The sequence below is a fragment of the Pipra filicauda genome, unplaced genomic scaffold, assembly GCF_003945595.2.
Source record: "Pipra filicauda isolate LSUMZ 115617 unplaced genomic scaffold, ASM394559v2 scaffold144_size1929842_pilon, whole genome shotgun sequence".
Lineage (NCBI taxonomy): Eukaryota > Metazoa > Chordata > Aves > Passeriformes > Pipridae > Pipra > Pipra filicauda.
The window spans coordinates 419,526-443,627 of record NW_024103929.1 but is presented as its reverse complement, the minus strand read 5'-3'; the positions used below and the strand labels follow the sequence as shown (position 1 = coordinate 443,627).

At 38.2% G+C, this 24,102-nt stretch overlaps 1 protein-coding gene across 2 annotated transcripts in view; it reads left to right on the top strand.

The window, feature by feature from the left end:
- The window catches only part of WDR35 (WD repeat domain 35), a 49,054-nt gene that overhangs the window by 10,439 nt on the left and 14,513 nt on the right, over positions 1-24,102 (top strand). Inside the window, exons 10-16 of one of the 2 annotated variants that reach the window (XM_027750408.2) lie at positions 7,005-7,190; positions 7,755-7,787; positions 9,802-9,862; positions 20,049-20,193; positions 21,387-21,456; positions 22,249-22,302; positions 23,874-23,983. In XM_027750408.2, the coding sequence (XP_027606209.2) occupies positions 7,005-7,190; positions 7,755-7,787; positions 9,802-9,862; positions 20,049-20,193; positions 21,387-21,456; positions 22,249-22,302; positions 23,874-23,983 (659 nt within the window). The remainder of the gene's footprint in view (positions 1-7,004; positions 7,191-7,754; positions 7,788-9,801; positions 9,863-20,048; positions 20,194-21,386; positions 21,457-22,248; positions 22,303-23,873; positions 23,984-24,102) is intronic. The other variant, XM_027750409.2, reaches the window with a different exon arrangement.

Genomic DNA, 24,102 nt, shown 5'->3' with positions numbered 1-24,102 from the left:
CCATAACTATAGACTCTTTCTCATGTCCTCTTTCTATCAACCATGTTTCTATAATACTTTCCACACTTCCCCCGTTTTCTTTTGATATTGTTAAAAATACATCATTCATTGCCTTCGTTAGCATGTTCTGTATACATTTAAAAACACAAGGAACGATGCATAAAGCAGCCAACAGTATCAGCAAAAGTGAAATAGCTTGTTTAGTGATCTCAGCGAGCCATGGTCCTAAGCCTAACTTGGCTAACCATTCCCTAATAGGATCCTTTTGGATTTTAAAGTCATTCAAATGACCTTGCATTTCTTTCACCTAGCCCGATGTCCCATTTATGACTACGTACATGTATGACAGCATATTCATGATCTCTGTTAGTTACTGCTAACCATAATTGACAGAATAATTGATATCGTCTTTTATTCTGAACTTCTTTAATTAAAGCCCCTTCTATCCGGTTTACTACTCCTGCTACATAAAATGAGTCAGTAACAATATTAAGGGATCTATTCATGCTAACTAATGCTCTGACTACTGCTAACAATTCTAAAGTTTGCAATGAGTCCGTAGGTTCTCCTGTTATGATTTCATGCTTCCATTCTCCCTTCTCTATCCAAGTTAAGGCAGCCGTGTGAGATTTCTTGCCAGCATCTGTATAAACTGTTCGTGCATGTAACATCGGCTGTTCCTGTTTCTTAGGCTTCAGTATCCATTGCCAGGAACCAATCCATGCCGTAGGAACATTGTTCAATCTACTGGTAATTATAGGACATGATAGTCCCAATAATGCTTCTTGAAGAACTTCATTCGTGGATAGGTACCAGTCAGGCACACTCTTCTGCATTGGTAATCGTATGCGTACAGGTTCTTGAGCATCAATCTGTAAAACACGCTCTCTTCCCTTCTTTATTAAAGCTGCTAACATTTCAATTTTTTGTAAGAGTGTTTTAGACTGTTGTATGCTAGTCGATAGCCATTCTATGACACCTATATCCTTCCCCACTTCTGTTTGTGACTGTGTAATGGCCCCTAAGACATAGCGTTTATCAGCCCAGAAAGTAAGCTCTAAAGGTAGATCCCACTGCCGTCTTCGAACACGGCCTTGAGCGACACAGTCTAAAATTTGTTGGAGTATGAGTTGTTGGTGCTTTGTTACAGTAATTTTTGCTGCCGAGTCTGTTCCCTTTAATAGGGGTCGCAATTCGGCCAAAAGGTCAGCAGGGATTCCTACTACAGGACGCAGCCACTGTTAATCACCAAGAAGTTTTTGTGCGTCATTTACAGTGCGTAATTTTGTCTGAAATTTCAATTTTTGTGGGATAACAGCATATCGAGAGATAGTCCATCCTAAATATCTCCATGGTGCTGTTGTCTGGATCTTTTCATCTGCTATCATTAATTTAAATTGTTCTAAATGTTTGCGAATTATTTGTATTTGCTGGGGTATAAACTCTTCAGGTTGACAGAATAAAATGTCATCCATATAGTGATAGATTATACAATCAGGCCATCTACGCCGCAGGGCTTGTAATGCAGTGTCCACATATAGTTGGCATAGGGTAGGACTATTTTTCATCCCTTGTGGTAATACTGTCCACTCAAACCGTTGATCAGGCTTTTCTTGATTGATGGCAGGTAATGTAAAAGCAAAACGTTTAGTATCACGAGGATGTAATTGAATTGTAAAGAAACAGTCTTTTAAATCTATAATCAGTAAAGACCAATTCATAGGAAGCATTGCGGGATTCGGTAGTCCAGGCTGTAAAGCCCTCATGGCTTCCATTTGTGAGTTAACTGCTCGTAGGTCATGCAATAATCGATATTTTCCAGACTTTTTCTTTATTACAAATATGGGTGTATTCCAGGGGCTAGTAGAAAGTTTCAAATGTCCTTGATCAAATTGCTCCTGCACTAATTTATGAGCAACTTCCAGGCTTTCCCGTTTTAGAGGCCATTGCTTAACCCATACCGGGGTATCAACAACCCAAGTAATAGGAATTGGGAAAGACCAAGCAATGGCTATTCCCCCAGAGGGTGGTCATTGGAGAGTTTCATTCCGATTTGTGTTAAGACATCTCTTCCTATTAAACATTGTACTGTTGGTGGAAGTTGTACGACAGACAGGACAACATTAGCTACACGACCCTCCACTTCTATACTTATAGTAGGAGTTTGCGTAGCAATTGAGGCACCTCCAATTCCAGTCACAGTTGTAGTAGAAGGTTGCAGAGGCCAATGTTTCGGCCAACAATGAGGTGCTATTATACTAGAGTCTGTTCCTGTATCTAGTAAAGCATCTAGTGTTTTTGTTTGATCTTTCCAGATAATTGTAACTTTATGTTTTGGTCGTTCGCTTAAATCTAATGTCAATAGGGTAAGTCCTCTTGTAGAACCAAATCCGTGATCTCCACGTTGCATTAATTGTCGGTCATTGGTCAAAGGTTTTGTTAACTGGGGTAAGGGTATTAATTGAGCAATGCGTTGTCCTTTAGGAATTCTCAAAGGTGGAAAAATGGTGGTATATGCCATGACCATTATCTGCCCAGTATAATCAGCATCAATAAGTCCAGGCAATACAAATAAGCCAGCAAGACTAGCTGATGATCTTCCTATCAGCAGTGCACCACACACTTGTTTATTTATTATTAAAGGCCCGTAAATTCTGGTGGGAATCTTTTGAGGTTGGGTGGATAGCAAGGTGACTTCTACTGCTGTTGCCAAGTCCAATCCGAGACTACCGGCTGTGGCAGGTTGTAGTCTGAGACTATCGGCTGTAGCAGGTTGCAACTGTTTTCTTGTCCGTGAAATGGATTGTTCGGTGAAAAACTGTTGGTTGGAGTCATCTGTGCTGCAGCGACGACTTGTGTCCGCGTGCAGCCACTGCTGCTCTTCGCGCTCCGTCGTGGGTTTCCCGAACGGTTTCGACAAGCAGAAGTATTATGGGTGGAGCTTTGACATTGTTGGCACCAGACTCCTGTTGCTCGGCACTCTTTTCGGATGTGTCCAGTGGCTCCACATTGATAACATCTTAATCGAGCTTTTCCTTCTGTAGAATTATGTGCCTTTGCTTGAAGGGGTGCAAGAGCTGCTAAAACCTGAGCTTGGGAACTTTGAGCCTGCTCCTTAAGTCCTTTAACTAAATCTTGAATAGCATTAACTAAAAATGCGTTTTCTCCTGTGGGAACAACTAATGCTTTTTCTAATAATTCCTCAATAGTCCAATAAGGACCCATCGTACTTATTATTTGTTTAATTGTTGAAGTAGCATTTTGCAACACACATTGCTTTAACATAGTTCCTTTCATATAATCTGGTACTCCTGCTCGAGTGATAGCAGCTGTTAACTTGTCAACATATTCCCCAAATGATTCATTCCTTCCTTGTTTTAAGCTCATATATAAAGGTACCCCCCCTGGCTCCTTAACTTTGTCTAAAGCCATTCTAACGAGATCCATTGCCTCTCTGATCTTATCTGGGCCAAGATGAACTTGTGCCTCAGGGCGTGTATATGGCCCCATACTCATTAATTCATCTTTAGTTGGTTCCGCATGTAGTCCAAACTCACTGACTGTACTTCGCAACTGTGCCAAGAGTTTCCAATCTAATGGAGTGATAGCAGCGTTCATTCCTCTGTGCTCATCCTGATTATATATAACGGGAAGAGCATGCAAATCTACAGCCTGCAGCCCATGAGAATCACCCTGCTCCATACAGTGCTTAGCAAATGCAGCCCAAGTTTCTCTCCGCTCTTTTACCATGGCCTCCACCAGGTCACCGAATGCCCCAGGGACAGGCTCTTTGGTCAACTGAGCAGGAGGAGGAGGCATGGGCCAAGGGTCGGTCTGACCGCTGGGCACATCAGCCAGGGGAGGTGGTGCAGTAGGAGCTGCAGATGTCTCTGATTCCAGCAACCCGTCTGTATTTATTTTAGAAAGATCAGGGGGCACAGCGGGGAGGTGAACTGTCTGCATAGCTGGGGGAGAAGGCTTATAAGAGAACCAGTCAGCATTGTTATACTCTTTGTTCTGCTGTCTCACATTTTGAACCTGTTCTGCTGCACGAGGTCCTGCCTCATATTGTAACAATGTATTATAAACCACCCTCCAAAGCTTTCCCAGCTTTTTTGCAACTTTGTCATCATCTAAAACAGCCTCCCATATTTTATCACCAAATTTACGCCACTCCTCTAATGAATGCACAGTATGCGGATTAATAAAACACCCTTTTTCGTAACCATAATCAAGTAACCCAGAAAGTTCCTTTTTTAAATCTAAATCTTTAACCCCTTTTTTCTGTAAAAATTCAGAAAATAAACTATATGCTGCTTGCCTATCCATACCTACGTCAGCGCTGTTGCAGCCCTTTCAAGATCTGGCAGCACGTACGGCAGAGCTTGTCTGTACAACGCTCCAGGTCCGAAGTCGCTCTTTATGCCGACTTTTTCCGACCAGCCTCGCTGCTAAGGCTCCGACACCTTGCCATCCCAACCGTGATTCCTCCGTTTCTTTAAGTCGAGAGTCGGGGTCACCATTTGTTGTAGACGACGGGATAAGAACACACGACCACAGAATTGATCATAACTTATCCAACTTTATTGCTGCAGGCTTTGTGCTTATAAAGGTTTAATAATTAGCCTCATGCATATTACAAGCGCTAGCTCATCATTGGCTTCTGATTACCTAAGTTATATTTGTGCAAATGCTGTTTCTTTCACATACTTATGGTTACTTATTTGCTATTTGTTCTGCTTTCCCACCCGCTTTATACTATTCTTCTGTCACGTATACAGTTTCACAGATACAGTGACCTTCTAATTATCCAACTTTACCGTGGGACCATAACTATAGACTCTTTCTCATGTCCTCTTTCTATCAACCATGTTTCTATAATACTTTCCACAGCATGTGTAAGCTCTTTCCCCTTTTCTTTCACTTGAAGTGGAAAAAGGTGTGTTCAAATTATTTTATTTCTGCAGCAAATAAACTCTTAATGTGTTGGTAGTATACTCAGTTTCAATGTTAAATATATTTTTATTGGTGAATGATACATGTTTTCCTTCAATAAATAATACACATTACTTCTGCTATGTTCTGATTATATCAGTAACTCCCTTTTAGGAAGTATGTGTTCTAAAAGGTGGCAGTCAGTAAGTGGGAGTGATTCAAAGCTGTTATTAACTTAGGCTGGATTGGAATTAATGACCTGGAGATGAAGTGTTAGTATCACATTACCCCTCCACTGAATAATCTGGTTTCCCCTATTTTTTTCTTTTACATAAGTATGACTGTAATAAGAGAAAGGTGGTTCTAAGTTAATATGACAGTAAAAACTATGCATTGAGCTGATCTTTTTTTAAACCATTCATAGTTTACATAGTATTTTTTTGAGCTGTAATACTAACAAGAGTCTATAGCTGTAGTTACATTTCTTCTGGTGTATATTACCTTGTAGAAATCTACATTCCACCATGTAGAAATGTCATCATCCAGCATTCTGGGGTCCTTTGCCACTTCTTGAAATCAGTTTTATGTTTGACAAACATGATTTACAGTTACCTCATAACTTACTCCTTTCGTATACATTTTGAATATGCAAAGTAGTATAAGTTCCAGTTTGCATCTCTGAGAAGGACCCTGTGCATATTGTGCTTGGTTGTCAAAAACTGTTTTTATTCCAATCCTTTTACTTTTTTTCCTGTATCCAAAATGAGCTTGATTTTATTGAAAATCCAACTGATATCCTACTGATAAGATCAAGTGGGTTATATCAGTTGGGTAATTTTCATTTACATGCCTGCTGCTTCTCTGAAATATAATAATAAAGGAATGAGATTCAACTTCCAGGGCTAAAAACATGATGACTGTCCAGTGTGTTATATTTATCCATGTCCACCTAATCCCATTATTCACTTGTTTATTTACATCTCTACCTTGTGCAAAAGATAGATTTACTGATTTGTGATTCCTGGAATCATAAGGCTTTCTGCATCTGCCCACTCCTGTTCCTCTGGCTCTATTCCACAGCGTTATGCTTGAATTCCCATAGAATTCAACTCTGCTTGAGTGAAAACCTTTGGGTTCTGACAATTTATTGCCATTCAGTTTTGAGATCTATTCTAGAAATTCTTCTGCTGATGCTTTAGTTTATTGTCTCAGTTTCATTTCCTGTGGAGTGTGGGAACCCCTGTGATCAGCACTCCAACAAGCCTTCTCCTCTCCCTCTCCTCCCCTCCCTTCTCTTGTGGATGCTGATGCAGAGAATTCTATTAGTTTTTCTACAATTGCATCATCATCTTTGTTTGTTTTATATCTTTTTTATTTGACAGCTTCCCTCCTCTCTCAGATATTTTCTGATTCTGCTGCATTAGAGAATTCTATAGTTTAAATCACTTGAATGCAATAAAATGCATCTTTCTATGATATTCCATTTCTTTTGCCTTTTTGCCCTTTCTCCTATTTGTTACATGAATAATTATATTCTTCTGGGAGGAAGAGAGGGTTTTTCTCATGTTAGTGATATGAAAGAGGTGATGTGAGTTATTACAGTGCTCTCATATAATTGCTTATTTTTGTCTGCTTCAGGAATTGCACTGTTTGAGGTGTTTATTATATTTCCCTTGGGAAATGAACTTTGGGTTCCCAAATCAGTAGTCATAGAGCAAGCACCTTCATGGCAAAAACCAGCATCACAGTGGGTGTTTCTCTGTACCTGCTGAAGAAGGAAGAAACATGGGGAAGTGAGATCTTGTTGTATTTTGATGTTGATCCTCCAGTTCCGAGGTTACTCTATGTGATGGGGAGGCTTCTTCTGCCAGTTTAATATTATGGCAATGACTTATTACTGGAGTTGTGTTCACATACTTTTAATAAATCAGTTCATCACCTGACAGGTAAAAAGTATTGAATGCTGATGATGTACATGAAATAAACCCTTTCTGTCTTAGCTGTGAACAATTTATTATTGAACTCTCATAGTTTCTGATAGGTTTTATCCAAATTTTCTTTCCTGGCAGTGGGGTTACTGCTCCAACACAGTTGTTTATGCCTACACCCGACCCGATCGCCCGGAATGCTGCGTAGTCTTTTGGGACACAAAAAACAATGAGAAGTATGTAAAATATGTCAAGAGCCTTCTTTCCATAACAACTTATGGAGACTTCTGTGTTTTAGCAACTAAAGCAGATGAAAATCAACCTCAGGTAAAGCCTGTCTTTTAATTTTCAATTGAAATGCTCTGTTCCAGGTCAGTTCTTTACAGCCAGAATAAGATGAAATGGACAAGTCTCGTTCTGTCTTAGAGTTGTCAGTTGTCATTTGACAGAATGGCACTTCAATGGGCTCAGTGTTTAAAAACAAAGAACCCCAATAAACAACAAAGAAACTGATTAACTGCCTCTACAGTTTAACTCCTTGTAGCCACTAGTAACCTAATAAAACTGCAGACTTCCAGATTAATGTTTCTTCAGAAATATTTAGAACAGTTCTCCAGAGACAAGCTAAAAGCAGGAGAGCATCAGAATGGTAATGAATATTTCATCAGTCAGAAATGGGAAAAAAGGGCAATTTCTTAGGTGATATAAATTACATATTACAACAAACTGCTCTGTTTATTAATTTATTTTATATGTAGTGACAAATGATATGATAAATGTATCCTTTGGCTAATGAATGTTCATTTAGCATCATGGTAATTGTTAAATGATTTTTCTTACTGCATTTACTTCTGAATTATTTTCTATATCACTTGTATATTGCTTACAAAGGAGGAGAATGAGACAGAGTCATTTGGTGCAATGGTAAAAAAAACAAACATGCTTTAGTGCTGCTTTGCTTGATTGTGCAATAAATGGTGTACTGTCATATGGACATACATGGCAAAAAACATTTGGTGAAGTTGAGTGCAATATGATGAGTTTTTTCTGGATTGTATTTTAAAAATAGGAAACAAACAGTGAAGGGACTTAATGTAACCTTCTTGAGCATAAAGAAGAGATTTAATTTTAGCATCTGAAAATTACAGATAATAAGGATCTTTCAGTTGTTTTGAAATGGCTCCAGTGCAATTATTAACACCATGAGGGGCCCGCTTTTAGGAAATGAAGTGCACAAGTTTATGGGTAGCAGTTCATTAGAGTTGCTTTCTGAAAAACAGATTTGTTTTACAAGATTTCGGTCATTAGGATTGTGATTTCAAAATGGCAGAAAGTCCAGCAGTAGCTAATGGGGCCAAAAACCTAATTTCAGCAGGCCCTTTTTAAAGGTATTGCAAGTGGATCGTGAGTGTCAGTAAGTTAGGAAGGACTTAATGTTGATACCCATAGTAAGGCTGGATAAATCCGACAATGCAAACTCCCTGCCCCTGGCACTGCTCTGTGTAGGTCATACAGCCTCCGTCTTGGATACTGTTACTGCATCACCCCTTGTCAGGCTCTGATCTACTGACCTGGAGTCTCAGAGATGACTAAAGAGGGCATAATATAAACATGATGGAAATAAAAAAGCCCAGTGTGGTTTCCTGCAGAGGTGGATACTCAACATATTTTTTCTGGAAAAGAGAAATTTGAGTATGCTGGTGTAAAGTTTAACTCAGGAACAAAGAAGTAAAAATACTATCTTTGTGAGGTGCTTATTATTGGCAGAACCAGAAAAATAAATTTTTTAATGAAAAGAAATCCTTGTTCAGATCTTTTTCTTTGAAAGAGTGAAGTTCATATAGTAGCTGAAAAGCTAAATTGAGCTGTTCTCATGTGATTAATAAGATGTCAATCTGTTATTTTAAAGGGTAAGCTGCACAGTTGCTCTAGTCTGCTACCACAATTACAGGAATTGTTCAGGAGGCGAAAGAGCTATGAAAAACTAATTATCTTTCATTTCCTGGTGAGTCAGGGTATCAGCTCTTAGGCAATTCAAGTTTTGGTAGCCCAGTATATTTTATTTATTTTTATTTTATTTTAAGTCTAAAGATTTGACAGCAGAAGTTCCTCCTTAATGTCCACACTTGTCATTCAAGACATTTCCCTGTACAGTCACTGTTAGGCTATTTTATCCTTGATTTAGGTCTGGAGAAGGAAAAACATCAGCTACAACAATGAAGCATTGGTGCCTAGTCAATTTTTATTTATTTGTACCTTCATGAATTTAACAGTCCAATCCGAGGCTCCTGTGCTATCAACACCTTCCCCAGCCAGATTACAAGGAGGGCAAAACTAACAAAACTCACCAGTTTTGTAGCACCTGTGATACTGCAGGGCAAAGGGAGAGCCTTATCACATTTCTGCCCACACTGTTACCTTCTCAGAGGTTCAAGGAGATGGAGGTCTGCGAAGGATAGAACAAAGGTCCTCCTAGCTTGGGGGAGTTTTTAGGTTATGTTTTGCATGGACAGCTGATGAGAGTTAAGTCCCTGAGTCACAGGTGGATCATGCTCATACATAATCACAGTGCAGTGAGTGCCTCACACACAGCAGGTGACACAGTGGCTCTCTTGCCCATGTCTTGTCTGTGGACCGTGCTGGTGGTACATCCTTCCTTTTGTGTTTTGTCTGGTAGATTTGCTCCTTTGCTTAAAACAGCTGGTCATTTTCTCGTTTTGTGCTTGTTCTTCATTTATAATTGGCAAATAGCTTATTACTCTCATGCTTATGCTGCTTTATATTTACTGCAGTCATAGTCCCTCTGTTTTCTGTTGCTGATCAGCATTAAGCTGTGTGACATGTGGGTTATGAGATGCACCTTCACAGAAAACCTTGTGCAGACTACTACCATATTTTTTCTAAATTAGTAATGACCCTTGCTTTTGTGTCCATACAGTATGTGCTGGTTCTCTGCAATTCTATTGGCACGCCCTTGGACCCAAAATATATTGATGTTGGTAAGCAACTGGCAATAGTCTTATTCTGTTGGAATTTTTTCTAGTCTTTTTAGTTAATTTCCTATGCAAGTCTCTCTTTCAGTGATATAATCACTGTGTGTTAACACCACTTCCATTCAAATGTTGTGACCTTGTGTTCTGTATGTAGTTGTAACTATGATTTTATATTGGCTTCTCCCTTCTGCTTGGAATCTCTCTAAGTAAAATAAACATGTAATCAGGAGTTCCCATGTTGTGAACTGTAATTTGTGTTGGAAATAACCTCTTAATTACTCTGTTAATAAAAACAGTGGCTCATAAAACTAGTCATATTCCTTGTAAAATTGGCTACACTTAAAAATTCTTACTTTCCCTTTTTTTTTGGATGGATGTTTTTGATGATTCCAATTTTCCTTCACAACAGTGTAATTCAACTCCTTTTTAGGAAGAGGTACTTTGAAGAGGGTCTAGTTTATCAGAGCAAGTGAAATAATTTGATCTGGACTTTAATTTAAAATTAACTTGTTGCTGCTTCCCAAATTCTTGTGTTTCAGTGTTGTTAATATCTCTTCCTTATCTTCCTCACAATTGTTTTATCTAAATAGTTTTGGATTATAAATTAAAATTCAATTTAAAAAAACTCCAGTGGATTATAACAGGAGTATGAATCCTTGGGCTGAATTCCAGGCTTTCACTACTGCTTGTTTGCTGCAGGTGTGGCGCAGAACATTGCCAAGTAATTGCAAACCACTGTTTTCTGGGAATTTTGCTTGTGGATAAAGATCATTGAGGTTTTTTTCTCTTTAAATAGATGAGGGAAATGTGGACAAACTGAAAAATTAATGAGCTTTTTCATTAAGGAATCCACATTTGTTTGTTCTGGGTTTTGCTTTATTTTCGATTTGTTATCCAAATAGGTCTGAATTTGGATTCAGAATAGACACCGTGAACCCCATTTGCAGTTTTTGTTTCGAAGCTTGATTCGTTGAGTAACTCCTCTGTTTTGTTGAAAGGCTAAATAATTTGGTATGAAGGTTTAGCAAAAATATTTATTTGCTTTTGAATGAGAGTCTAGTTATTTAAATGAAAAGTATGTACTTATTTTTAGTTTTTGAACCTCTTAACAAAGTGACGGTAAGTAGAAGGGGTATTTGGCAGTAGACATCTAATGTGTTCCCACTGTGTTGGAAAGGTGGGATACACTGTACCCTCTGCTGTGATCAGTCATGTGGCACTTTGTGAGCACACTAAAATCCTTAGGGAAAAAAATAGCCTCTAGGTGTCTGATACAGTACAGGAGCATAGGCATACTGGAACAGGTTATGGATAAAACAATTGTTTATTGTAAACCTGGAAGAATTGCTCCCCTCTCATTTTATTAATGTAAAGGTGTCTACTTAATATGTGCATATAGGTTTGGAACTTACGTGCTCTGATTCTGCAGAAATTAGGTTTAATTTTTAATGAAACCAAAACAAAATCTTTTCTTTACCTGTGCCAAAAAGGGGTGTAGCCATTATGACAGGAAACCTCAAAGTTTTTTCAGTGTCAGTTACCTTCTAGACCCATTGTTTCATCTTTTCTGCAAAATGAAACTCTTTTGTCTAAGTTAATGTCGTCAGAGAAGTTAGCTCCAAGCCACAGTGCTAATACTTGGTTTTAATATTAAACAACGAACAGCCATTCTGTCTGATAAAATAGATGGGAAAAGTTTTAGTAAGATAGAAATGTTAAGGAAAGTAAGGTGAAGAATTATTAGACAAGGAAGTAACAATAATTCACAGAAAAATATAAGTAGGGAAAAAAATCAACCAAAGACTAGAAATAGTTGAGATCATAAAGATGATTATTCTCCTTAACCAGTGCTTCTAAACAGTTTTATTCTTTATTATATTTTAACTAAGTTTCTAAGTTTGTAAGTGTCATTTTCTAATGTTCAGTTTTTCAGTGATAGCAGGAGGAAATCAACCGTGAGTCCTATATATATATATATATATATATGGTGAAATTCATGCCTTATACTGCAGATCATAATTAAAATGAAAAGTATCCTGTGCTGATAAATGAGTTTGATTACTTTGTCCTATGGAATGTGTATGAAATGTTGTGGAAGTTTTTAGTCTTGTAATTTCTGTTTGTGTCAGTTTGATGTCCTCTTGCCACCTTTCACAACAGGGGTGGCACATCAGAATCTTAAGGAATAAAGTGTCCAGGAAATTCAACACCAAAAATTTTATAATGAATGGAGGGAAAAAAACCCAAACAACCAACCCAAAGTCCCCAAAAACATCCCTCCTGCCAAAAGTAAAAACCCAAGCCCCAAACCTGAGCACTAAAGTAAGATGATGTGGTGGATGATAGTGGTGTGAGTTGGGTGTCTGCTGTGTCCCCCCTGTCCTGTATGTGCCTACCAGTTTCCAGAACATAATTGGCAGGTGGGATTGGGGCGGTGGGAGGAGGATTCAGGGACTTAGAGGGAGTAGTTTGTCCCATTTCTACAGCTGACATCTAAAATAAGTTCAGTGAATCATTCACAAAGGGGTCTTTTTGCTCTTTGTTGGGTACAAAGAAGCCCAGGGCAGACAGCTCATCTGTCAGAGATGTCTAAAATTAGGTGAGATGAATCCCACTCAGATGGTCAAAATTAGCTTTGCATGGACACCTCTACCTCTGCATGTAAACTTTTTGCTTGGCATTTTTCTAGTGCTCTGTTTATGTGAGCTCTCTGAATCTATCTGTGATAGTTTTATTTATATTATGAACAAAGGTATCCATTTCTTTATGATTCTTCTACTATGACCCATCTCCTACAGCTGCTTGTAAAAGAATCTTCTCCAGTGAAGACAGTTATGATGAAATGCTATTTAATTGAAAAATGCTGCTGTTATTCCAGCTGCATTTGAATTGTCCTGAAGAGATTAAACGATCTGGAAAAAGCTTCTCTTCCTTTAGCATAACTAAGCTTTCTGCAGTCTCCTGCGGTTCCCTCCAGTGTCTGAGGACCAGTTGAGTGCATGGATTTGCAATGCTCTTCCCTAGTGTGAGTTCACTTGTGAAAATACTGGGCATTATAGCCTTCAACCTCATAGATGGGCAAATACCAGAGGTTGGGAATATTTGCATTTTTGAGTCCTGAAAATTTTCTGTAGCCTCAGTAGTTCAAGCATTACAAGCAAGTCTTTCATTGCTGTTTAGTAAACACAGCCAAAGATTCAACCTTTTTTTTTTTAATATATGCATCCTGCAAGACTGCTTTAAAGCTTGCCCACAAAAATTACAGAAGAGACTGAAGGTAAAAGTGAAAAGCAAACACCTTTAAATGCAGCAATTTTGAGCACATTGTGCTGGCTTCACCATAGTTACTTTCCTTTTCTTGTAACATTTGAAGATACAACTTTATAGAACGATTTGAAATATTTATAATGTATGGTCAGTTTGTGTGAGGGGTTGACAGCTGTACATAATCAAGGTCTTTTTGTACAGTATATCATGCTGTTTATCACAGTTGGAGCTTCTTGGCAGTAGGATGTGTAATTGTTCCTTTGACAGCATGCTGAACTTAAGCAGCTGTCTGGCCTTGCTGAGGTCAATAGAGAGAGAAGACCTTGTAAAACCTTAAGGACAGATGACCTTTCCAAAGTTCATGTAAGATTCCAGTAGGTACATAATTTCTAACAAAATCATTAGCTTTTTGTCCTGTTTATGAATGAGAAAAATCAGCATTGAATCAATTTTCAGGTCAGAGTAACCATTAATAGTTTAAGATATAAGCAGTACAAAAGTAAAATTACATATCTATTACTCAAGTGTTATTGACTTGTGAAAAAATGTATCACCTGTTTGTTAAATTCTTTTTTTCTCTCCTTTCTACCAATACAGTTTTTCAGTTTTCTTTTAGTAAAGCAATAAATTGTTGCATAAATTCTGTCCATAAAATAATTTGCTTAGGTAACTTTTGTTTTGAACTCTTGTTCTTGTTTCAGACTTCTAAGTGCCATCTTTCAGAGTGGCTTAAATACAACTTAGGTTGTCATTTTATTTGATTTTCATAAATACTTATGAAAAATGCTTTCTCATGTTGTAGGATGTCCTCAACAAGCCACTTGGTATCTGTGTGCTCCTTCCTGTTCTTGAGTGGGTGCTCTTCTCTGCCAAGAGTCTAAACTCTGTTTGACTGGCTGTAATTACTGCAATTTGAACACACACCATCTTTGGCTTTTAGCAGAGTGCCCCGTGTTGGAACAGCAATCACCTGGTGCTCTCCTGAGCATAAAGGGTTTAGTCCTCCTCGAGATTTTGGTGCTGTGCTCTTGGGCAAAGCCTCTTGGGCTTTGTCCTGGCAGGAAATTGATAGTGGAGAAAAAAGATTGCTCATTTAGGGATGCTAAGTAGCTGACAGGATATTTGAATAATGCATCTGAGAATGTGTGTTAAGGCACAACTTGTACGAATTGTCAATTTATAACATTTTATAATGTTCCAACAAAGTGCTATTAATCTCCTAATGAATTGTGACATTGTGCAATGTTTGATTCGCCCCCAGGAGATGCAAATCTTAGGTTTTTGGGCTCTGTGCCAGTAGTTCAAGAAAGGCTCAAAAGAAGAAGTGCTTATTTCCTACATTCTGTTGAATTTTTAATTATGTCATTAGCTTTTTAATGTTTACTTCTGCTAACAGTGACAAAAAAGGATTAATCAGTCCTTATCTGATGAAGGGCTGTCACTTCAGCTTTCTTTAGACATTGATGGATGGTTACACTTTCAGGCTGTTCCTCATATTGCTTTTTATTTTGTCCAAAGGCATTTTTCTTCCTGTGCTTCCTGTGCCTTGTGTTTGAGGTCCTTCACAATAGCTCATGTTGCTAGCCCATAAATTAGTCTTTTCTTCATTGTCTAGCATTATTGCATTCCATCCTACTCTGGTACAAAAATTAACCAACACAGTTTCTTCTGTGCTTGTTTCACAGGCTTACAGGCTTTCTGTTGAAGTCCTTTGATGAATAACTAAATATAAACTACAGAAGGTTAAATATCTTGTTATATAATATCTTTTTAATGGAAACACAACAGATGGTATCTGTTAAGAAAAGGTCACTCAGGCTGGATTATATCATCTTCTTACATGTGCTTAGGAGCACTGACACAGGGAAGTGTTATCTTTCAAGTTTGCCTTAGTACCCAGTGAAATTCATACAACAGCCTGACCAACATACAGGTGGATTAAAGGCAGAGAGTTGGAGTTGTGCCCAGATGTCTTGCCTCCCTCCTGGATGCCTTGAAAAGGGTGACTGAGCTACATGTGAAACAGCACTTGAATTGCTGTTACTTAAAGTTGAACCCTTTAATGTAAATTATAACTGATTTTGAGTATTTCTTTGTGTTCTGTAAACTGTGTTTGTTCATGAGTTGTCTCACATGCAGTTCAGTTGTCCCAGCTGCTGCCTGACATTTTCTTCTATTTGTGAGCCAACACTTCTAGAGACATTTGAATCAAGCTCTAAAATTAGGTAGATTTTCTTGATTAGACTAAGTTCATTCCAGTTTCTCAGGAACAGCCTGTATCAGACTTGTATGAAAACAAGAGTTTAGTATTGTGTCTGTCTGTCAGACTGCTTCCTTTCCATCAGATTTGGGTGGGATGACTTGCCTGTTTTGTGTTTGTGTATCCCATTTTTTATACTAGAAAGTATCTCAGCTTTTTCATGTGGCAAAGTAATGTGGTCATGCATAAAGTTTGTTTTCCATTTACTATTTTTATAAGATCAGACATGAAAGCAGGTGTTTTCTTACAGTTTTGAAGTGAGATGGAGTGTGTGTAGATGAAATGCAGACATTGTGGAAGGTTAGTTGAGATTCCTGGATATGTAAGAAGTAAAGCTTCTTTCCTTTAGGGGGGGAGGTTTTATGAAGGAACAGTGAAGAGAAATGAGGTGAAAAGAGAAAGAAGGTCCAGAAAAACTTACAGGGCAGTTGTTTCACATGTTGGAGTTGTTTTGATGGGGATGGTATGTTTAATACTTTTCAGTATTTGATCACTGAAAAGTAAGGCACCTGTTTAAATGTTTTCCATACATATTTTCAAGGTCTGAAAATTAAGTATTGTCTTAGTACTGAAGCTGGCTATCTGCAAAATCAGCAGGAGGAGCTAGACTATCTCAGAAGTCTACGTTTAGCATGGAAAGCTGCTATGCAGTGAAAGTGCTGAGCAGAAGAGTACCCAAATATCTTGCCTCCTTCAGACTTTAGGTGCTTGCATTTCTATCTGATTAATAGTCAGAGCACAGATACTGTGAAGGGCACTGATGCTCAAGTGAGCAGCACTGGCTGCTAAAACCAGTGCTGCTGTATAAGATGGTAATACTTCTCTATGCTAAAGGAAACTAAGTAGTTAAACCAGCTGCCTTGAAAGGGGTTCTAGATCTTCCTCAGCCTGAGGGAATTGAAATGAGCATCTTTCCTTTCCTAGGAAAGGAGAAATCCCATTACTTCCTTCTCTGCCCCAGCAACAGCCTAAACTTGTAGTGGCTGGGGGCATCCTTCTCTTGTGTTGAATCTATGCTGTTATGCAGTCAAGAAGGAGAACATTTTAGGAGCAGAGTGGTAGCCTGAAGGGGTTAATAGCGGGTCTATTAGCTCCCAGGATGAAGATATCGACTGGGCAAACTTTCGGGTATATCCTTGATGATAAGGAAGTCAGTACACAGCCCTAATGGAGAAAACAAAGGCAGACTGTGAAGTTGGTAGGCCTAGGATGTGGGAACTGCATTAAGGCCTTGAGCTTTGCCAAATGTATCGCCCATAGATCCTAGCCAATGAAAATGCTGTTGCTTGCTTACCTAAAATAAGGATACTGCTTGCTGCTAGCAAGGGGTATAAAAAAGCAGATGAGAAAATAAAGACAGAAGACATCTTTTCTGTACATAACTGACTCCTCGTATCTTTATCAGCCATCACGACTCTACACTGACAGTAGCCCAGTGATGAAGGCTCTCTGGTGAAAAGGCAGACTAGAATACTTTCAGTTGGAAGGGACTGACTGACCAATCCAGTTCAGGACCACTCCAGGGCTGACCAAAAGCATATTGTTAAGGGCATTGTCCAAATGCCTCTTAAACACTGACAGGCTTGGGGCACTGACCACCTCTCTAGGAAGCCTGTTCCAATGTGTGACTACCTTCTCTGTAAAGAAGTGTTTCCTAGTGTCCAGTCTAGACTTGGATTTTAGTTTCTTTTTCAACAGATTTTTCTGTTTGTATTTTTTTGTGTTTTCTTGTTCAATGACTGACCAGTATAAAATACTAAAGCAATTCTAGAAAAAATCATGTGTCTTCTATGCAATTGTTTGAGTTATACAGGCAGTTTTGTAAAACCATCAGTTCCCACATGTAGATACTGCTCTTCCAGATGTGGTTTTGAATGGATCTGATCCTGATCATTGTGTCTGTGTGCTGTGTATCCCTGGGATTTCACATTTGGCTTAAATCCAATCCTCGTTGAGCCTGCTGTTGCAAAGAAGGGAGGGCCCTGCCCTCCATACTGGCTGCTCATTCCTGCCTGCTCCAGAATTTGTGATTTTCTCTTTAATCCAACTTAAACTAATCTTTTATTTATTTAATTTTGAGGTCAGTTAGATGAATGAACTGATCCAACTTACTCTGTTGTCAAGCTGCTCCTAGAGCTGCTATAAAAGAATTGGCAGGGAAATGTGTCAGGGGTTGGTGTATGTGTGTTTTTTGACAATCACAGTCAGTTTAAGTCAGACATGTTCATGAAATGCCTAACTGATTGCATCCCCTGGATAAAGCATGGATGCTTTGCCATCTTATTTCTAGATCACTGTTACGACCTACCCCAGAAAAGGGGGAGGGGGTAACCCGGGTTCTTTCCAATAATTCCCTTGGGGTGGATTAGAGTGAAACGACACTGAATAATTGGTGTTTGAAAACATATATAGGTAGGGTTTATTTTAACAATTTTGTTTGAACAGGTATGTTAGCATTTTGTTAGCATATGTTGTCATCTATGTTATCTGTCATAGGGATAACCCCTGGGGGGAAAATGCATAAGGGAGAGAAAGGAAAGACAGGATAAGGGTAAGGGAGAGTAAGAGAGAGAAAAGCTGAGAGTGGAAAGATGTCTATAGTCACCGCCCACGGGGTCCAGCGATGACGCTTGGTAGTTGCCGCTTCCATGTCTGTCAGTTGAAGTGGTGGCCTTGATCCGTTGGGGGTGAAGGAGGGAAGCCCCCACGCTCCAAGAAGTTATGAGTTATTATACCCACGGTTATTGTCACGGGCCGTGCCACGAGCCTCCAACATCTCCTGGGTCTGTGCTGAGTTCTCGTGAGGGGCCTGGCCAAAGGGTTTTTCCCGCCTTTCAAGATTGGCAGAGGGGGGGATGGGCTTTGATGGGCCATCAGAGGTATAATGCAGAAGTCCTGCAGAAGCCTGCAAAAGTCCCTTGGCAATCCTAGAATGCATAAATCATTAACCGTCTCGGTCTCTGACAATCACAACACACCTTATGTGAACATCCTTTTTCCGGGATTGGGGTATTTTAGCTGTGCACAAATGAGTAAGTTTAGGCTCCGTGGAAGATGAAGGTCAAATGGGAAGTCACCTGGTGAGTGTGAGGAATGCCCATGGCTTTCAGGTGTGGGCCTGGCTTAGCATTGTCTTGGACTACAAGTGCTTAAATGTTGACTGAGTCCCAATATGAGGCTTAGTAGAAAGATTTAGTGATTTGAGCAAACCTTATTCCCGCTCAAGTCAGAAGATTTTGATGTTTCATTTTTAAAGGATAAAAGCATAATTGTTAGAGCACCTATGGCTGCAAGTTAATAAAAGAACAGAACAAATATGTAGAATTTATTAATACTGTTGATGAAACAGGAGACTGTACCCTTCAGTTTGGATGTGACTAATTATTGAATGTGTTGTAAGTACACGAAATACACTGAGTTGCATATAATGTAAACAACTGTGCTGCTCACATGTTAAGCATCATCACTAAGCCTTCTTACCCAGTATTCACATTTTTACTGAAAAGTATTCTGTGGCCATCGGGTAGCTTATATAATCCTCTTGGTTTCAAAGAAATAAAATCTGTTCAACCCATCTGTCTCTTGTAGCACTGCTCTCCTTTATGGCAGGCTTATAGCTCCCTCCAGAGTTCTGTTCTGTGCTAAAATACAGCAAAAAAGATCCACGGTAAAAGAATTGTATTTTGTGCTCACATCATGTTATCTGTATGACTCGGTGTTCCCCCACCAGGCTGGGCCATACAATTCTTTTGAATTTGCCTGGCTTTTTTTGGTAGCATAATGATTTACTTGTAGAATATGATGGCATTGGGGGATTTACTTACTAGGTTTCTTCATTCTTCTATGCCTTCTTATGTGCATTCACTGGTTTTCAGAAAGATGAAACAAAGGATTGTAAAAAGGAAAAAGGAACTTTAATACAGTCAAGACAGTGTATTATAAAGAATATTGTAATGCTTTGTGTACATATATATATTTATGTATATTTGGTCACTGAATATGGACATCAGGAATGAGATACTCAGTTTACACATATTCTAAGTGGGCTTAGGGCTGAAGTAAAGAAAATACCCTGCATTCCTACAGTGTAATCTTTGGATATAAAAAAGTAAGACTAAGCATACACTCTGCTAAATATTTAATTTGCTACCATTCAGAAAAAGAATTGATATTTGGCCCAGCTATTAACTAAGATACAAATAGTATTTCTAGGCCTCGTCTAATTTAAAATTTACGAACCGTTTTTAAGTGGTGCTGATCAAAGAATCTCTTCTAGACTATCAACTTTTGAGTAGCGCTTCTTTTATTTATATATGAATAATTACAAATATGTCAGATATGGAGGTATATTATAGATCTTGTAAAGACATTCAAGGTGTTCCTGAACTGGTCATTAACCTGAAAGTTTGTCTGTATGTATTCGATGTTTTCGACATTAGCACATGGAAACCTGCTGAAATAATAGGGGGAAAAGTGTTAATTGTAAAATCAGAACTTATGAGGATTTTCTCTCTTCTTCTGGAAAAGGCCACAAGGCCCCTGTGAAACTTCTTAGCAGTTAACAAAAACTGCTGCTAGTTTTTTTGGGGGTGTGGGTTGTTGTTTTTTGGCATCTATTCCAGTGCTTGCCACTCTAAATTTGCAACCCTTTGGGTTTCGTAACAGAGCCATTGTTTGTCACGATGACCACAACACATGTGATAGCAGCTTCCAGAGGAGCGTTTTACATCTGGCAGTACCGTGTGGCCAAGAAGCTCACAGCAATGGAAATCAATCAGGTAGCACGGACCAGGAAAGAAGGCAGAGAAAGGTTTGTCTTCAGGCTTTGTCATTTTTCTTCCTTTGCTCTGGTGTTATTGATAAAGGTGGACTCTCCCATGCCTAAAATATAAACTCTTCTCATTTTCTAATCACATTTGTTGACTCGTAGGCTTGTAAGATTAAATACTATTTTTTCATAACAACTGTGTGTTTGTTATCCAAATCTCTTAGACATTTTTGGATTAGTTCCTGTTCAGTGTCTCCATTTGCTCTCTACGTGCTTCTCTTAGGGAGCTGTGTCTCTTCATGCCTTTTTACCCCTCCCCTTTTTCTCCTCCATGCTCTTCATTTCCAGGCAGCTATATTCCCTCTGATAACTTTAACTCCTTCTCATGTGTCAGACAGAACATAGTCTGTCCAGCTGGTTCTTCTCTAAATACACTTGTGTCTGACTGTGGCTTTGACAACTAATCCTGTATGGACTTTTATCCTCTCAAACTAAACAAGCCAAAATCAACATAATTCTGCCTCCAAAATATTTCCTTCCCAGGTGCTCATTTCTAGCATTAAATTTTCTGTCACCTCCACAAGCTTTCAACTTTGTTATGGTTTCTTTTTGTGTTATTTTTTGCGTTCTCCCATAGAGATGCTGTAAAATCTGCCTATAAATCTACCATTTCCTGTCACCATATATCTATAATAATGAATAATTATCTGTAGATGGTGTAATAACTTACATTGTTGTAGGACCTGAATGTCCTAGCCTTGGACAAGATTGTAAATTTTGTAAAATATTGAAAAAAGTAAATAGTTGTAATTCAGCCTTAATGATGATTTTAGCATTCTAAAATCTATCCCAATGCTACTTTTTAAGGCAAAAGAGAAGTATTGAATAACACAGTAATACATAAGTTCCGTGGCTATGAAGGTGAAGCTCTTCATAAGTATAGAGAAGAGCCTGGTGAAATATGGAAGTGCATGTTTGAAGGTGGTTGATGGTTTGCTGCAGAATGAAAATTCTCAGATCACATGGGAAAGGACCATCAGGGGCTGTGAAAGTAAAAGCAATCACCATATCTTTATATCAATAGAAAACAGGATTATCAATGGGAATACTATGGGAACATAAGAACAGGCATAGCTTTTGTTCTCTTTTCCAGTTCAATGGTTTCTTCTCCAAGGACTGGAGATAGCTATATGCTACCAAAAATGATCCTCTGTTTGGACTTGTTTTTTCTACAGGATCTATCATATTGATGACACCTCTTCAGGATCTGGAGATGGACGACTTGATTACAGCAGAGCTATTGAAGTGAGTGATGTTTTTAACTAGTTTATTGTGGTGTCACTGGTAGCTTGAAAGAGCAGTAGTTAGCTTTATTTATTTTCATAGATTGTCATTAGTAGAAGTGATTGTACTTAAACTTTTTTTTCATTCTTACCTTTTTTTGCATACATGTTATGTTTCTTCCCTCTGGTTTGTGCTGTTACTGTGTCATTAAGTATTACTGGAAATATACAGTAAATTGTAGAGAATGTGAAAAAAAGTATATTCTGGGGTGCAGTATGTAGATATCTGCTGTCTTTGTGGTCAGAAGCAGCTCCTCTTCCACAAAATACAGGCTTGTTGAAACTCAATAACCTTTGTAATCTTTTCTAGTATTTTTGACCATTTTCACTTTATGTGGTGTGAGTGCTGGCTACACCTACAAATATACTTGAAATTAATTAGGGACCTCACAAGTCAGAGATAGTTGCCTTCCTGTGTTTTCTGTTAAACACCTGTTATATTTTGTGTTTCTTATTTTTCTGGAGGAGGAACAGGAGAAGAAAGGAAACTGTTAATATTATTGTCATGATTCCCATAACAAAGGCTAGTAATATCATAAACCATCCATACACTGTATGCTGACAAGGTTTGATATCCCCCTTTTGTGTGGATACTTAGCAACATTCTTGTATATTTAAATAAACCTTCTTTTTTTTTTTTTTTTTTTTTTTTTTTTTTTTTTTTTTTTTTTTTTTTTTTTTTTTTTTTTTTTTTTTTAGCAGGGTATTCTTACCTTTGCAGTAAAACATACTGATGTTGCTTATATACTTTCAGGGAACAAGAGATCCAATTTGTGCAATAACAGCATCTGATAAGATACTACTTGTGGTAAGTTACATGATTAAAACAACTCCTTATTGCTCCTTGTGCTTGTAAGCATGAGATTCTTCTGCAGAATGTCATAAGCAGTCATAATTTCAAAGCATTTTCGAATTTAGAACTTATACAGACAAAATGTCTTTCTAAACTTCTCCAGAGATAACTTTAACAGTTTCTTTTGTTAACCTGGATTCTTTCCTTAGGAGGGCTAATTCACGAAGTACTTACAGTTTAGGACTAGTTGCCCGAGTTGATACTTATATGTAGGGTTTGATAAAGTCCAGGTTAAGACTTAATTCTGTAATCTGAGTTCTGGGATGTCTCTTCTAGGCTCTATGTTCTAGACAAAAAGATTTATAAAGTTTGTCTATTTACATATTAATGGTATAATGTATGGTAGTTTGCTATATCCATATTAGTAACTAAGTGAGCAGAACAAATATAGAAAAAGAACACTGTTTCCTCATGTTATCCACATTCCAACAAAGACTTTGGTGTTTTCCCATGTTTCTACTTGAGCTGTTGGTTGTTGCTGTTGTTTGTTATATCCTTTGCTGGATTTTACAAAATCAATGGGTCATGAGAAAAAGCATGAATGAAAAAAGTGTTATGGTTAGTTGGTAATGATGGGATTCTGTTTGTGCTTGAAGAACAGGAATGAGAAAATGAAATTCAGACAATAATTAATCAGTGTCTTTGGTTAAAAGGAAGGGAATGAGAGGAAATGCCTTTGAGATCAAATCTGGATAGATGTGCTGAATGTGAATGCATATTGCAGTGGATAGGTTTTTCTAATGCTTCTGACCAAATTTGCTTTTTAGTTTATAGGGCATACAGATGTGAAAAAAATCAAAGATGATATTTCATGCTAAAGATCTTAGGGGTGGCTTTGGGGGAAGAAAAAAGAAAAAGAAGGAATGAAGTTTAGACTACCTAAAGTTTAATGTTGACTCATTTACAGCATGAGTTGAACAGTAGGTAGGTAAACAGTAGGTAAACCAAGCTGGATATGTTATTCAGTCTACAGAAACACCATGAGAAAATAGTGACAGTGACCATTTCAGTCCAGAGATGTCAAACTCCTTTCAGACTGTTGGCCTGATAGTGTCTCAACACAGGGAATGGGTGTGTCATTCAGCAAAATAAAGATAAGTCACATCAGTACTTAGATTTGTTTCCTGTTACTCAAGCCTGTGAATAACCAGTGTATTTTACAGCATTTCCTTTTAAAAGTAGCACTGTTTGAGGAGATTTACTAGCATGGGACAAAGATCTTTTGACTGTTCTTCTTTTTTATTATGTAGACCATGTCTGGAAGTTCATAGGGTCTGTTCTGTGGGCTGTATGTGGACTAGAGGTGTTTGTTTTAACATCACTGATTTAAGCAGATCTGTCAATTGTAGCATCGTGTTTAAATAGCAGAATTCAGAACTTTTAGGGTGATGATACTTCCTCTTTCCACTTACGCTCTGTCACTTATCCAAAAGCTCTTTTGACTAAGACAGAATATAAAGAAAACCATTTTAAAGAGTTTACCGATGGAAAAATTCTCTTGCTAAGCCAGGATCGCTTTTCCCTAGGGAAGAGAATCCGGGACTATTCAGAGATACAGTCTCCCTAGTGTGGCTTTAGTGCAGACCTATATCCTGAACTGTCGTGCCTATCAGCTGTCTTTGAACTGCAACTCCAGGTAGGTTACAGATCTGCTTCTAACACGGGTATCCAATTTCAAAATAAAGCACTAAAATTTGTGAAAATACTAATTCTGTGAAATCTATAATTCTATAATAAGTATGTACTAATTTTAAT